The 16,365-nt window shown below is 37.8% G+C and overlaps 1 protein-coding gene across 1 annotated transcript; it reads left to right on the top strand.

Annotated features, from left to right (window-relative positions):
• Nucleotides 1-881: 881 nt before the first annotated feature.
• On the top strand, nt 882-8,680 carry LOC129261916 (anaphase-promoting complex subunit 11-like). Its single transcript, XM_064099642.1, has 3 exons — nt 882-1,010; nt 6,347-6,465; nt 7,017-8,680. The coding sequence occupies exons 1-3, from the start codon at nt 970-972 to the stop codon at nt 7,130-7,132; spliced, it is 276 nt and encodes a 91-aa protein (XP_063955712.1). The 5' UTR covers nt 882-969; the 3' UTR covers nt 7,133-8,680.
• The last annotated feature ends 7,685 nt before the right edge of the window (nt 8,681-16,365 follow it).

The raw sequence follows: 16,365 nt of genomic DNA, 5'->3' as shown, positions 1-16,365 counted from the left end.
TGAAACTTGCCTCACCTCCTTTTAAATTGGCTTCACCATAATACAGTTTATTCTTTTTAAAAACCTCCATTAAAACTTGCCTCACCTCCTTTTAAATTGGCTTCACCATATAATACAGTTTATTCTTTTTTAAAACCTCCATTGAAACTTGTCTCACCTCCTTTTAAATTGGCTTCACCATAATATTCAGGTAAGGTATATTCATTCTTTTTTTTAAAAACATATCATTGTTCACTTCCCTCACCTAGATCATTTGGCTATATATAATACCTTTTATTCTACACTATTCTTCCCTTTAAAAAACCTGATTGTACTCCTGCCTCCCCTGATCTGACATTTGCCTCTCAACGTACTGGAAATAGATACCCTTTTTTCAATATTTTTGTGTTTTTGACACCCTTATCACGTTACGTACGTAACGTGCCCTCTCTTGAAAAAGACATCCTTTTTACGTGTTTTTTTTGGTCGCGCATGGTATCCACTCGTCAATGTAAGTGGCCCCCCGGGCGTACTGTACATAGTGTTATTTTATTATCTCTTTATATCGGAAACTTCGTTTTACCGAATTGCCATGCACTCTCTCCGACGCGTTTGAAGTCTTAGACAGCATGGCATACTACCAGCCGATGGTACACACACGCACACACACACACGTTATTTGACAACTTGTCTCTGGAGCCAAAGTTCCTCGCATATAACTATCTGCATGCCTGCACGCAGTGTGTATTGAACACGCACGACCACGATCTAATGAATATTCATCGGCGAGACTGACGTCATTTTACGAGTCTCCTTTCAAACTTGGATCATAAGTGCCTACCAATTTTCAAACGGATCACGAGCGAAGGTTCCGCCGATAGCTAGCTAGCCGCGCCGACTTCCAGCGCGCAGCGATCGATCGCAAGTGTACCGGTACCTGGGATTGCTCAAGACAGGGAGTCAAATCCGTTCTTAACGTTAAAGACAAAGATGAAAGTCAAGGTGAAAAGTAAGTTACATCACAAGCCATGGTATCCCGTAAGAATAGTCTGACTGAGCCGCATAAAGCTAGCCTACCCTCGGCTCAATTCAAGTCTAAATCGTCATGTCTCATGATGACCGTGTGTCCAGTTCGCCGGTTTGCAGCATACACCACCCGTTCGCTCGCCCGTTGTTGTCGATGTCGGGCTGCTTCGGCATGGAAGTCTGTAGCGTAGGGCTAGGCCTCTGCCACGTAACGGCCTCAATCAACTCAGCGGAGCGCGCCATTGAAACTAGCCTAGGCCTTCTCCTCTCGCCAAGCAATCTTGTAAGCAACACTTGTAAGCATCGCTTTGCTCCCTCTCCAAAATGTCTGCGATATTAAAATCCTTAAAAAAATGCTAAAAACAATGGAATCGTCATTATCGTTGAAATTTAGTAAGGCTAAGTATGAGTGATTATGACTGAGTATGAATATGACTTAGACAGCTGGCAGCCGTCTGTTTCGAGGAGTTTTTTAACATTTTTTTATTTTTTAAATTTCTCCTCATACACAGATGGCTCGCTATCGTGCAGCCACCATTAGGGGACTTACAATGCAAAATCCCCCCGTCGGGGCTCTTCAATTTTTGTCTTTAATGAATCAAACTTTTGAAAATTAACGCGACCGAAATGCAAATTAACATTCCCTCTTGGCATTAATTGCGAAAAAACGGGGAAAATCAAGTTAAAAGGAACAAAAACAGTGACTTACCTCGGCTGTCGCGCAACTTCACTGCCCTGTTTTATCCATACTTAAGGACGTTCCACAGTTAAAGTGAAATCCATGTCATTTTCACCAAACTTTGCACATAGATACTTTAGAACCTTACTATTCGAAATGTGCAAAATACAACATAGGTCCATGTGCTTGATTTTTTGCTATAGAGCTTCAAAGTTCACCCAAATTGATGTTCTTAAGAATTGCGCATTCGAAAGAATTTGGCATTTTTAGACCGCCCAAGATTACTACAATGAGTTTAAACCTCTATTACTCAGTCAAAATACATGAAAAAGTCATCAAATTTCGCAAGAGAGTTAATAATTGTATCGTTAGAATGGATAATCTATTTATAGTGCTATTTGTTTGCAATTTTAAGTTTAACAGCACTGTCAGTTCTTAAAAATGGGGTAAAAGATAACAAAATCCCAATCTAAAAAATGTGAAATTTTTAGTAACAAACTACAAAAGTACAATAAATGCTGCACTTTATTCAAAATCCATGTCATTTTCACCAGAATTTGCAGAGTTGTAGAGGAAGGTATACCTAAGAGGTACAAACATTAAAAAATAGGGGTTCATGTGCTTGTTTTTAAACTATCAGCATTTTTATTAGAGCAAATGTGCTTTTTAAAACACCAAAAATGCGCCGAATGCTTTGTATCTATGTGAAGAAAAAATCAAAACCACTATACCATTCATTCAAACTCGGTTTAATATTCGTGATTCTTGGCAGCACTGCAGAGTAAAGTATTTTGAAATTGTAGAGAATTTGTTTTTGAATGGTCCATGGAATAATTTCAGTTTTTAGCTTCATGAAATAATGCATCGGATCTGCAGTTAAAGTGCAGAAGATGAGAAAAATCAGCTCATACCCGCAGCTAATTAATCACCTGTTCATCCATTGTGACGTCAGCGCGCAGAGTGTAAACTATGCGCAGATCATAATGCGCACAAACATAACTGTGGAACGTCCTTAACACACATAAACATATGGCCATTGAGTCCCCTGTACAGATCGCGCTAGAACTTCGGTCTCTGTATTTGGTGAGTGAAGCCAACGGAGTTCAGCTGAACAACCAACATAACACTAGAGACCGAAGCTTTTGGTCTAGAATATGACTATGAGTCTGAATATGAATCATAAATGTTTATCATTTACATTACAAACACTTTTCATGAATTCAATCATATCAAACACATTATTCTCATAAAATTCACCAAACTTTCACCATAAATACACAATTACCTACAAAATATAAACATGTAAAAATTTTGCCGAAATCGTTTTTCCCTTTTACGATATTACTATTAGTATTAGCTTCCAATCGAACCCCTCTACACATTAATTTTTTGGTCACTTGAAAAAGGTATCGTATTACCGAAAATGTGTTTTTTCTATGGAAAAAGTTGAGAAAACAACAAAATCACTGATCATGCTGATGAGCTACTTTGAGTTTGACCATATTTTATTATTTTTAGAATATTAAGAGTGAAAAAAGTGTTTTTTACCATTTTTTATCATTTCTATTCAAGTTTCCTTTGGAAGGATGTAGCAAAGTTTGAGCGTATGAAATTATTTTCTGACGCGTACGATGCGCGCGTTCGGTAATACAAGGTCAAGGCCGGTCGGTAATGCAATCACCCACTATACCGAGTTTACAAGCAAATGTGGGAAAGACTTCGAATTATCAGTCATTTTGATGAGTGATACAAACTTCCCAAAATATATTAGCAGAAATTTGATATAAGCCTAACTTTGCAAAATCCTTATTTTTTAATATTTACTTAAATTTTAATACATTGAAAAAGCACTGTAGTACATTTGCTAGAATTTTCCCTAACCATGCTAACTGATAACGTTGGTGGATTTTTTTTCCTAGTTTTTTTAAAGAAATGGCAGGCATTTGAAATCCGGTAAATTTTTGTTATATTTGTAAAAAAAATCATTAGATTCAAATAACTTACTAATTGTTCGCCCGAAGAATGGTTATTTTGTCATATTGTTGTGTAAATAATACATAACAATAAGTCTAAGTAGGAGTGTAGCAATCCTAGTTGAGTAACCTTTTCCGCGATCCCATACTGGTGTCCGGTGGTATATTCCACATATCTTCTCCCCTTGCAATTGACCATTGTTCAGTTTTAGTGTTTAATTTTGACACTTGAACTGTGAAATTGATAGTTTACCGATATATAAAAATGCTGGGAATTTACCTGACACATACATGATTTTATTTTCGAGGATTATTATTTCTTTGCTGAATTACCAAAAGTCAAGTTTAGGTCAAGATTGTGTAACATTGTCTTTATAATGATATAGTTGTCAAGGTTTGGGGAATATTGGTTTGCCCATTATAGTAACCCCAGTCAGTTACTCGCTGTATATTAAACACAAAATAAAGGACATTTCGTACAAAATTATTCCCCGGCCACTTCCACAAACATAATATAGAAGCCAACCCTGCGCCCCCCCCCCCCCCCGGCTCCCATTAGTTCAAATCAAAGCAATATTTACAACAATTTTGAATAATACAACGGCAATATTACCTAGCTCTCGTACGTGATTCTAAAGTATTATCATGGTGAGGAGATAATTAGGGAAGTAAAAGATGTAATATCATCTCTTCCAATGGATGTAGACATAACAAGATCCAAGATGATCTTTGTAGGTTTGTATGGTGGAGTACTGGAGTTTATAATGTGGAGAAGGTTTACAGTTCACCACGTGTAATATGAAGAAGGGAAGGAAATACAGGCAGAAAGATTGAAATGGAAAGACGAGATAGGATGAAAAGAGGAAATTAGAAGTATTCTTTTCGTGAAAGTGAGTGAAGGCCTGAAAAGGACTGTAAACCAGATGAGATGAGCTGAATATGGCTTGAATAGCGATGGTTTGAGTAGTAGCAGGATGAAGTGAAGAGAGGTTATTCGACGTTTCGGGCAGGCTGACTCTCCGTCTTCAGGAGTAAAGGATGCTAAACAAGCAGGGTTACTTATGGTGAGAAAGCAGACGTCGCAGGAATCGGTGGCCGGTCGGGTCGGCGGCGGGTGGTCAGTGGTGGCGCTATGACTTCGTGGATTTGTGTTGGCGTGAGTGCGGACGTTGGAGGAATTGGTGGCGGGCCGGGTCGGCTGTGAAGTTCCTTGGTGTATGTTTGATAGGCGTGGGCAGAGATTATAGCGGCATCGTTGTGTCGGCGGTGCGGCGATGTCAGGTGTGGGGGATGCGGCAGCTTGGGTTGTGAGTGGTGTGGTAGGCTTGGTCGTCGGCGGAGCAGCAGGCTTGGTTGTCAAGATCCAAGATCTTGTCGTCTGATCATCTTCTAAAAGATGTAGACATGACGATATCCAAGCTCTTGTAATCTGATCATGTCTCCCACGGAATGTAGGCATGACGATATGGAAGATCACGTCATCTGATCATTCCTTTTACAGGATTCAAGATCTCGTCATCTCATATTTTTTCCTAAGAGATCTAGACATGACGAGATGATTATCTGAACATCTAGGTAGCACTTTTAAACTTCCATAGTTTTATGACATACTTTAACAATAAACTGAAGTGTGACGTACATTGTTAATTAGGGGTATTCACCAAAGTTTAAGTGAGGCTCTATAAAGTTCTTGCTTTGTTAAACATCAACTAATTCTATACTTTTCTTTGTATTCTTTCTCATTTTCCTGATGACTACCCAATCCTTTGACTTTGGTGCATGTAATTGGATTAAACACAGGGTAAGTAGAACTATACTTTTCATGTAATTGCAATCCTTTTGAAAAGAAACACCTCATACATCTTTCTGAAACCTCTCTGAAAGATACCCAACAACATAAGAGTTTGAGGTAGTCACAAGCTTTGAGACAGGTAGTTTTCATCTTTGAAGCATTGTGGAATTGTGATATATATGGGGAGGGGTTGAAGGTTGAATAAAGTAACGTGTAGGTCTAACATCAATATTTGATTTTTTTTTCATGAGATATTTACAGGTTTATACAATTTATCCCTTCTTTGCTTTGAATGGAACATAAATGTTGCAGTGATGATGATCTTGTAATGATATTGTGTGAATCTCCCATTCTCCGATGAGCTAATGTAATATGTATAATTGTATGTATGGCATTGGTTCAGTTTTGCACCTTATTTACATGTTCATGATATATTGATAACAATTTAAAATGAAGCAGAATTGCTTTACAATCGGATCATATACATGTAGATTATGGACTTTGTACCTCTACCATTGTGCAGTATTGATTAAACTGCCCTTTTTTGGTAGAACAGGCTCCACAGTTGCACTTTGAGATGTACAAAAATTAATAGCAAAATACTTGGCCCACAACTGTTATAAGCTCTTGAAATCCTGTGCTGGGCTGAAAGCAAATTTATGAGCATGATATACTTCATAAAGGGCTCTCCATGTCAAAGAAGAGGATAACTTCACAAATGACTTGGTAATCTCTGAAGACAACTGGGTGTAATCTCTCCAAAAAAATTAGGTACTCAACATAGTTTTAGTACCTTTGTTACAGTTAGACCCAGTTGGTACAAGCCTGATTGTTTTATTGCTAACCAGCCAAATGAAGTAAGTTTCATTGTATATTTGGTTGTTCTTATATGTGCAGTTGGACAGCTGTCGCAACATGGAGGTGGATAGCCAATGATGACAACTGTGGGATCTGCAGAACAGCATTTGATGGTTGTTGCCCTGACTGCAAAATGCCTGGTGATGACTGCCCTCTTGGTAAGTAGAGGAGTGGGGAGAAGAGAGAGAGGGAAAAATAAAAGAAATAGAAAATAAAGTTCTCTAAGACAAAGATTATAAGGAGGGATGGAGGAGAAAAGTTTTTAAGAGGAGGAACAAGATAAAGGTAAACTAAAAGGCATGAGAACAAGAAATAACATCTCAGTGAAATCATCCCTCTTTATCTTTCATGTGTACTCTGTGATCTTCTATTCTGAGTGTGTAACTTTTTTACTGTACAGAACATATGCATACCTAAATTGCACATATCTGTTTCTATGAATAGGTTGTTTTGTACCACATTTTCACACTCTTATAGTATATAGAGTGAATAATAAATGAAAATAAATACAGGAAATATGAGAATCTGTACTCTCTTTATGCTTTATAGAAATATGTCCCATAATTTCATATGCAATACATCTTAAAATTATTGGGTTTTTTTTTAAGAGGATTATTAACTTGATTATCTTAATCGATTATTGAAACCTCATATGTCCCCCAAAACCATAGCCTCATCCTTTATTCTATTTTATTTCTCTTGTCTACAGTTTGGGGCCAGTGCTCCCATGTTTTCCATATGCACTGTATCCTGAAGTGGCTGAACTCACAGCAGGTCCACCAACTCTGTCCGATGTGCAGACAAGAATGGAAGTTCAAAGAGTGAAGATGGAGATAGTTCAAAAGACAGTTCAACCCTCAGAGAAGAACTTGATAAGCAGTTGCATGGGGAAGGTCCCTCTTCCTTCATGGAGAAGGTTGATCCAGTTTGACACAATATTTAACCAAGGTGTAAGGAATGAGCCCTCTACAGAGATGTTGATGCCATGCTTTTTCCGCTTTGAGAGAAATGACCTAGTGTTTAAAAACAGTTTCCTGTGGCCAAGCTGTCAATTAATTGCTGATAGTCTGCAGCAGACTGTCACTCATAATGGATATCCAACCTACTGACGTGTAGCTTCTACTTGGCTGTCATAGAAAGAGAGAGAGAGAGAGATTTATATAAAATGACCTGAAAGTATGTGTCAAGATAAAAGATAATACACACCATTCTGGGAGGAATTTATTGAACAAATTTATCTGAGAGTAGGAGACACATATAATACATACACATTAGTAACCTGGGCAGGCAAAATATCAATGTTTTATTTCCGAGGGGGGGGGTGGGCTACTTTTCACAACTTATTGCTTATATCTGCAACTTTGGATAAACTTTAACATGGCAATGAATGGGTCTTTTCTGTGGCTCCTTTTTGAGTTTCCAGGGCTCTTTTGAGCATTTCAGGGGCGTAATCATCCCAATTAATCCCCTGTATAAATGTTTTCCTTTAACCTGGGCATTAACAAGAAATGGGCCTATATTGAACCGGGTGGTCCACCGGTGCCCGCCCAAAGCCCAGTTTTTTCTTAACTTATAATTTCTTCTAAACCAATGAACCGCTAAACTAAAGAAAAAGAAAAATCAGACAAGTTGATATGTGAAAGTGCCAAAAGTATCGGACAAAGTCACAAACAATAAGAAAGTTATGAATGAATTTGTAAAATTGGAAATCACTATACCCATGGAGACTTCAAATTGGCCGCATTTGTGATATCATAGTGATGTAAGGCAAGGACTACTCTTCCAATTTACTCCAATATATAAAATGGCTAGAATGTCTTTTTATTTATTTTAATTAAATATTTGAAGTTTTACTTCAAATTATATTTTCCTTTCATGAGGACATAAACAATATGCTACATAGGTTATATTTTGATTGCTCAACCAGGGGAATTCATGTAGGTACTTAGGAGAAAACCACAAAATCTAGTTGTGCTTGCCCCTTGCCATGATTTACTTACCCAGTTGCCAATTTGAAATTTACATAGTCATAGGGATCTCAGTTTTAAAGCACACAACTTTCTTATTGCTTGTCCGATTTCTTTCAAACTTTCACCATTCTCTCTTTCTTATTTTTCTCTTTTCCAACACAACATTTTTTTTACCAAGGTTGGATTCCCCTTAATGCTGTATCTAAACCATGTGAGCTTTGAAATGGGGGAGAGGAGCATTGATATGTATTGATAAAGATAGATTCCTATTATTGCCTGTCAATATAAATTTCTGCAGCATTTCATGATGGTTGAAAAATATTTGAAAATGAAAAGCTACAATTATACAATGTCAAATGTGAGAAATATCTTGCAAAATGCAAACTTGTATAGTTATTTTTAATCTTTATTTGTTAATTGTCTTCTATTTTAAAACTTCTTTTAGCATTGTATTTGTGAGTGATGGTAAGAGTTGAAAGAGAAGTAATAGCCTGTGTTGATGGCTAAAGGCTAGCAAGTTTCATTGATCTTTCTGCTACAAACAGGAAATGAAAGTAATATGTCTATGATTGCAAGATTGATTCAATTAACATTAGATACATGTAGCTTGTTGCCAACCAATTTTATCCACAGATCCAGACTCTACAGTAACTTTTGTCTCACCTGCATAGCAGAGTGAGACTATAGGCGCCGCTTTTTCGACGGCGGCAGCGGCGTCAACATCAAATCTTAACCGGTGGTAAAGTTTTTGAAATGACAGCATAACTTAGAAAGTATATTGACCTAGTTCTTGAAACTTGGACATACATGTAAGGTTAATCAAGTATTACTGAACATCCTGCTTGATTTTCAGGTTACATGACCAAGGCCAAAGGTCATTTAGGGTCAATGAACTTAGACCATGTTGGGGGAGTCAATATCAAAATCTTAACCTAAGGTTAAGTTTTTGAAATGTCATTACTTAGAAAGAATATGGACCTAGTTCATGAAACATGGCCATAAGGGTAATCAAATATTACTTAACATTCTACCTGAGTTTCAAGTCACATGACCAAGGTCAAAGGTCATTTAGGGTCAATGAACTTTAGCCAAGTTGGGGGTATTTGTTGAATTACCATCATAACTGAATGTTAATGGATCTGATTCATAAAAATTGGACATAAGAGTAATCAAGTATTACTGAACATCCTGTGCGAGTTTCAGGTCATATGACCAAGGTCAAAGGTCAATGAACTTTGGCAATGTTGGGGGTATTTGTTGAATTACCATCATAACTCTGAAATTGTATTGGTCTAGTTCATATTTCTTGGACATAAGAGTAATCAAATATCACTGAACATCCTGTGTAAGTTTTAGGTCACATGACTAAGGTCATTGAGGTCAATGACTTTGGCCATGTTGGAGGTAATTATTAAATTGCTGTCATAACTTTCAAAGTTTATGGATATAGATTATGAATTGTGGACATAGGTGTAATCAAGTATCATTGACAAGTGTTGGGTCACATGATCATGGTCAAGTGTCATTTAGGGTCAATGAATGTAGTATTGTATCATTTTATGAATGGTGTTTTTTGTGAATGATTATTTCATACTAGTTTTCAACGTCAGCACTGCTACTATATTGAATAGCGTAATGCAGGTGAGACTGCCAGAGGCGCTCCACTTGTTTTACAAACAATATGATCTATTGTCCCCATTTATTTTTGTTCCATGACATTTGCCTTGGCGACAATTGCTGCATTGTAAATTCCACACACTATTGAAATGGCCGACTTTAGTCCTGGATTTAACACTATACCCCAAACCTATCCCTAAACCAAACATAAAACCCTATTGCAACCCCAACCCTGCATCTTAGACAAAATAAAGCCCAGAGCAAATGTGTCACCAATTTTTTTTTAGAAGATACACCTCTCTCCATACAGTTCGGGTGTACCACCCTTTTTTCCTGTTAAAATTTGTTTGACAAGCGAAAAAGTTCCTTAAAGAATGGTATTGGATCATGCCACTCCCCCTCGGATCTGTGCATGCCCATCCTGTATTATTAATTTTGATTTGTGTACCATTTTTTTTCTGGACCCTATTTCATAAAAACTTACAATTACAGTAACTTGGTCATTATTGTAAGTACTGTGGAAACAGCTCAATCAAATTCAAGGTTTCCATGGTAGTTAAAGTATGGAAAAGTCCCCATATTGTAAGTCTTTGTGAAATGGGGGCTGTGATGAATGACTATTAGACATTTTGAATATTAATTATATCATTACCAGTGGATAAAAAGCAAGGTATCAAGCTTCCCACTAAAGATCTTGAGATATATATGGCATGTATAGTGTATAGAAATTGAAAGATCAATGAAACAGCTATTGCTATGCTCTGAGTAAAGTCTGAAAAAGGATGATGAAGGAGAGAGAGAAATGGGGATGTGACAAAAGGGGTTTATATTAATTTTGTTATCAAGCACTTGGTCTACTATTTTCATATATATAGTCTGATACTACATGGGCTAAACCCATTTGATCTACTCTCAATTTGGTCTAATTGGTCTTATACCAACAGACTAGTTTTCATATTGACGGATGCCCAGTCGGTGTCTACTCATTATTTTTTATTTTGCCACATTGAAATTTTGATTATAAACAGCTATCTAACCAAGTAGACAAAGTGGTGTTAGACTTAGTGTATATGGCCCGTATTCTGAAGTCAGGTTTATCTTAGACCATGGTCTAATTCTGTGCTAAAATTATGGGAAGCCAAAAGTGTCAAAATTTGTATTACTTTGTATGTTTCTTATGTTTACTGTGCTCTTTCCTGATTCATCGATGGTGAAGACAGTCATCTATTTATACTTCCTGGAAAATTATGAATGATTTGAGAGCCAAATGAGGCGATATATAATATCTCTACCGTTAGTGTTTTATGTAACAATTGGTTATCCATACTTAAACTGCAACTTTAAACCTGAGTTTAAGTTAAACCCGACTTCAGAATACGGGCCTATTAGACAAAGTCTAACTGGAAATTAGACCAAATGGTAGATGGGCTAAAATATGGCAATAATTCAAAAAGTTTAGCAGACAAACCAGTAGTATAGGATTAGAAAATGGAATGTAGACGAAGCAGATGTAAACCAAGTCTCAATTTACCAGATTAAGTGGGATAAAGAGAAACAAGGGAATGATGGTGGGAGAGAAAGGGATTGGTGAGAGCGTTAATTTGCAATGAGATCAATATTGGTTGTAAAGGCTATAATCCAAATTAGATCTAAATTGAAAATCAAAACGAAAAAAAAAATCCTCCCAAAACACACTATTCAATTAATAATTATGGTTCTATATTTTAAGATAAGTGCCCTAAATGCCCCTTTCGACACTCTATCAGTCCTACAAGATTGGAATGGTAGAGCAATAGTCTCATTAAAATTTTAACCATCTTTGGACATATGATTATGAGAAACATTCATGATCTGGGGGTCGGAGGCGAGTGAACTAGATTTCAAATCGCACGCAATTTCAAGGCCCTATATATAAACGATTTTGACGAGCGCCATCACATGTTTGAAGTTAAACCGTTATCGGATATTGACTCGAGAATATCGTAAAGTATTTTCGCAAAAATACCATGGGCGTGTGTATTCATACCGCTGTCGAGTTTAGGAGGTTGTCGTTGAAACTACCATCAAGCAGGGGATTTTACTTTTATGCCGAAACATAACCATAAGAGGGAAGATTCATCATCTTATTTTGGTGAGCATTTGTTTTTATGTAAGTTGACTCAGGGGCAGAAAGGTGGCCCGTTTATCAAAGACAAACGTCATGAACGTGAGGAACGAAACGGAGTGACACTGCTGAGTCTGACTGAGACTCAGTGAGAGAGTGACTGAGTGTTGTCGGATTATAATCAGAACATGTTTTTTTTTATCAAGACACCCTACTAAATTTTTTTTTAATTCAGAAATGAGCAGTAAACATGTCTAAATTTTCTTCTTCTGGAGAAAGTACAATACAGGCCACTGTCTGGTGTATTGTCATGTCGTACTAGACAGCTGGCAGCCGTCTGTTTCGAGGAGTTTTTAAACATTTTTTTATTTTTTAAATTTCTCATACACAGACGGCTTGCTATCTTGCAGCCACCATTGGCATTGGGGACTTACATTACAATGCAAAATCCCCCCCGTCGGTGCTCTTCAATTTTTGTCTTTAATGAATCAAACTTTTGATAATTAATGCGACCGAAATGCAAATTAATATTCCCTCTTGGCATGAATTACAAAAAACGGGAAAAATCAAGTTAAAAGGAAAAAAACAGTGACTTACCTCGGCTGTCGCGCAACTTCACTGCCCTGTTTTATCCGAACTTAATACACATAAGTTAAACATATGGCCATTGAGTCCCCTGTACAGATCGCGCTAGAACTTCGGTCTCTGTATTTGGTGAGTGAAGCCAACGGAGTTCAGCTGAACAACCAACATAACACTGAGACCGAAGCTTTTGGTCTAACTCTAAATGTCGTACTGGCTTCTTGCCAGTTCTGGATAAGCAATTTATATTATAATTTAAGGAAAGCCAAAAAGTTTGTCTTGTCTTGTCTTGTCTTGTCTTGTATGATGGGGGGACTTACAGCTACGCACTTTGTTTTCAAACGATAAAAACTATGCTGATTTTAATATTTCAGCAAATTATCTTTCACTAATTTGTGGCAAACATTCTAAAAATCATTAACCAAGAAGAAAATATCGCAAAACTCACTAATACGAAAATCCCGCCGTGTTTTCCGAACACCTCTTGATTTCGCCGCCCGATGTAGAAGGGGTCCTAAAGCTACGCACTCGATTTATCATGCAAAAAAATAGTATTTCCTGTGCCTCAATTTCTAAAATATATTCAAATTATTATAGGATAAAATGAAATTAAAGCGAATATAACTCCAAAATTCCAAACAGTTGTTGGTTTTCTCTGCATTTAGAGATTTACTGCAGCCTCTGTATAAAAAATTGAATAAGAATCGTTCGTCACTCTGCTGCAGTCACAGTTCCACACACAGAGTGCGCATTTGCCATAAAACTGCATGCGCAATGAGTGGTGTGTAGCTTTAGGACCCCCTACCATAAATACTGCGCTTGAACGCCTCAAAGAGGCTATAGACGTGCAGGCCATTCATATAATCGCTGCCGCTATACATGTATATACTTCTTTTAGTTAGCATGTTTTTGCTCAGCTGTTTCTTAAATACAGCTAAATCGGGTGCATTTTAAGTAGTGGGAGAAAGTGAATTCCACTCTACAATTGTACGAGGGTAGAGGGAATATTTGTAGCAATCTTTATTTGCTCTGAAGTTTAAGTCAGGAGAGGATGCTTTGGAAGTGATTTATATTACATGGAGTTATATTGTGTATTTCTTTAAACAAAAATATAAGCCGGCTACTTGTTCTCCTGTCTTGGAGAGTATCCCATTTTAGAATACTCATCATTTCGGTAATGCCTGGTTGACACTTGCACGCATTGTGGTGCCCGCATTGCCCCGCATTGATGCGTGCCAGTGCGGGACACTTTATGGCACGACTTGGCTATATCAGTTCACGCAATGTCCCGACACGTTCACGACATGTTTGCGCATTGTTTGCGCATAGTTCGCGCATAGTTCACGCAGTGTTCACGCACTGTCCCGACGTGCTTTCAGCAAATATTCTCGACACCCTATTTCTATGACGTATCTAGCGCAAATTTAAATATTCAACGTTCTGGTGTTGACACCCTCTACGTTCGTTGATTAGAACGACTCACATTGATCACGTGGTCTGCACTCACAATTTTGCGCATGTCATTCGCGAACTATGCGTGAAGTATGCTTGACCTATGCGCAAAGTATGCGCGACCCTGTCGTGAACTAGTCGCGAACTGCGTGCCACTACCCCGGGGGTGGGGTACCCACTGTTTTTACGCCACGCACTGGCACGCATTGGCACGACTTGTTTGCGCATAGTTTGCGCACAGTTCACGCACTGCTGCAATGCGGGAAGTGCGTGGCAAAATTTTCAACATGTTGAAAAAAAAATTTCGCTCTTCACGCATTGCTGCGCATTGCCGCTCATCGTCCCGCCCCTTCCCGCAAGTGTCGACGCATTGGCACGCATGACGCAATATCAGTGCGTGAACTATGCGGGAACCGAAAATCGTGAAAGTGTCAACTAGGCATAACACTACATACATGTATGCATTGATACTTGTTGGATACAAATCGTGCTGCTCTTCTTTGAGTTTGTCCAAAACAGTATGGAAAAAGAGGTCCTAAATGTAAACCTAGGCAAGAGTTCCATATGCACCCCCCACTAAAATTGAAAATAAAAACATGAAGAAGGTTCAGAATGATATATCTAGCCCTAAATACAATGGGGAGTGAAAATACATAGCCTCGTCGTAGTCGGAGTAGCCCTACCAAAATGATAGATCTATCTAGATCTATGCTGAAGTAACTGCCTCTAACATTAAGTTTCTGATGTGTGCTGAAAAGTTTCAGTGATTGACCAAGGATTGTATTATAATGGGATCTTTTGAAAAAGTATTCTGGAGTAAAGGTTTTCTCCTGTGGCCTTGACATGACTTAGAAGTACCGGCCTCGACTACTACATCCCTGCAAATAGTGAGTCAGATATTAAGTTTAGAAAATGTAACATGTAAATCTAGAATGTTTTGACGAGATTAATTTTGCTTTTTTTTGCGCCCCTCTTCTCACTTGAAGATGGGATTGTTCTATTACATTTTCTTTGGGAAAGTTATTATTTTGAGGAAATAATAAAAAATTTTAAACATTTTTTCAAGTTGAGAATTCTCTGAAAGTATTTCATATGACAACTTATAACTTAGTGTGATAGAAGTCACAACACTGTAGTATATCTAAGACAAGTTTCATTTCAAAATCCCAAACCCTCTAATTACAGACTCTAATTAAACAAATTAATGACATGTTACGTATGGGACATTTTGTCCCCATAGAAAATATATAAGGTGGTCCCCAAGTGTGCGCACCTAACGATTTGAGTTAAGATTTAACCTGAATTTCCTTTTACTTCACAAAATCTTTCAGTTGATAATGCTCCTTACCTCATTATGAGTTAGTGTACCAAATATCTAATGAAAAAATTTGAAAGTTCTAAATACATATAGATCAGTTTCTTGGAAAAACCCTCGGGCAGTCATTTTCAGATTGAACAAAAAAATGGTGCCCCATGTCTGCGCACCCATTCACTTTGCATGGATTCAGGGATTTTGATGAGAAAGCCCGGGGGGGGGGGGGGGGCACTTACATTGACAAGTAGATACCATGCGCGACCAAAAAACACGTAAAAAGGATGTCTTTTTCAAGATAGGGCACGTTACATATATGTAACGTAATAAGGGTGTCAAAAACACTAAAATAATGAAAAAGGTATCTAGTTTCGATAGGAAAGCTACGTGTTTAGGGTCCACTTTGTGAGGGTATAAAAAATTAAGACAAATGTTTTATAAAGGATGTACTTTTTGCCCCAAGAGTCACCACTACGTGTTTAGAGTATGATTTGCACGAGGTGTGGGGAGGTGGCCGGGCTGTACTAAGCCCAATGATGTACATGACACATGTATAGGTAAAGGTAAAACCGACGTCGTCCGTGGCATAACAATTTAAATATCGCTAGGCCTTCTTTAGGGGTTCAATTCAGGGAATACTTGCCAAGAGTATTGTTTTGTTTCCAATACTTGTTAAGGGTAGGGTTTCACACGTCAATACTTGTTAAGGGGTGTATTTTCATAATATGGAAAATATGTGTTTGGGGTGCTCTTCGAGACCCCATGGTCGCGCATGGTACATAAAAAACTACATGTATCCACCCGTCAATGGAAGTGGCCCCCCGCGTGAGAAAGGCTGCATTTTGAGGCCGTCACAATAAATACCCAAATTTCATTATTTTTCCACCATTGTGAGTCGGATTTTGTAATGAATATCTATCTGTCTATGCATTAGATTTGTAAAGTTTGTGTTCGTTGCGTAGGCCTATCTTTTACTAGAATCACGCAGATACACGTACATGTATGCACAGACAAGGGGGAC

Source organism: Lytechinus pictus, chromosome 5 (assembly GCF_037042905.1).
Source record: "Lytechinus pictus isolate F3 Inbred chromosome 5, Lp3.0, whole genome shotgun sequence".
In the NCBI taxonomy this organism is placed as follows: Eukaryota; Metazoa; Echinodermata; class Echinoidea; order Temnopleuroida; family Toxopneustidae; genus Lytechinus; species Lytechinus pictus.
The sequence above is the reverse complement of the archived record's forward strand: the minus strand, read 5'-3'. Positions and strand labels throughout refer to the sequence as shown.

Coding starts and splice junctions, on each gene's coding strand:
- LOC129261916 (XM_064099642.1), top strand. CDS start 970: ATGAAAGTCAAGGTGAAAAGTAAGTTACATCACAAGCCATG. Junction 1,011..6,346: donor AAGTTACATCACAAGCCATG/GTATCCCGTAAG, acceptor TTATATGTGCAG/TTGGACAGCTGTCGCAACAT. Junction 6,466..7,016: donor TGGTGATGACTGCCCTCTTG/GTAAGTAGAGGA, acceptor TCTTGTCTACAG/TTTGGGGCCAGTGCTCCCAT.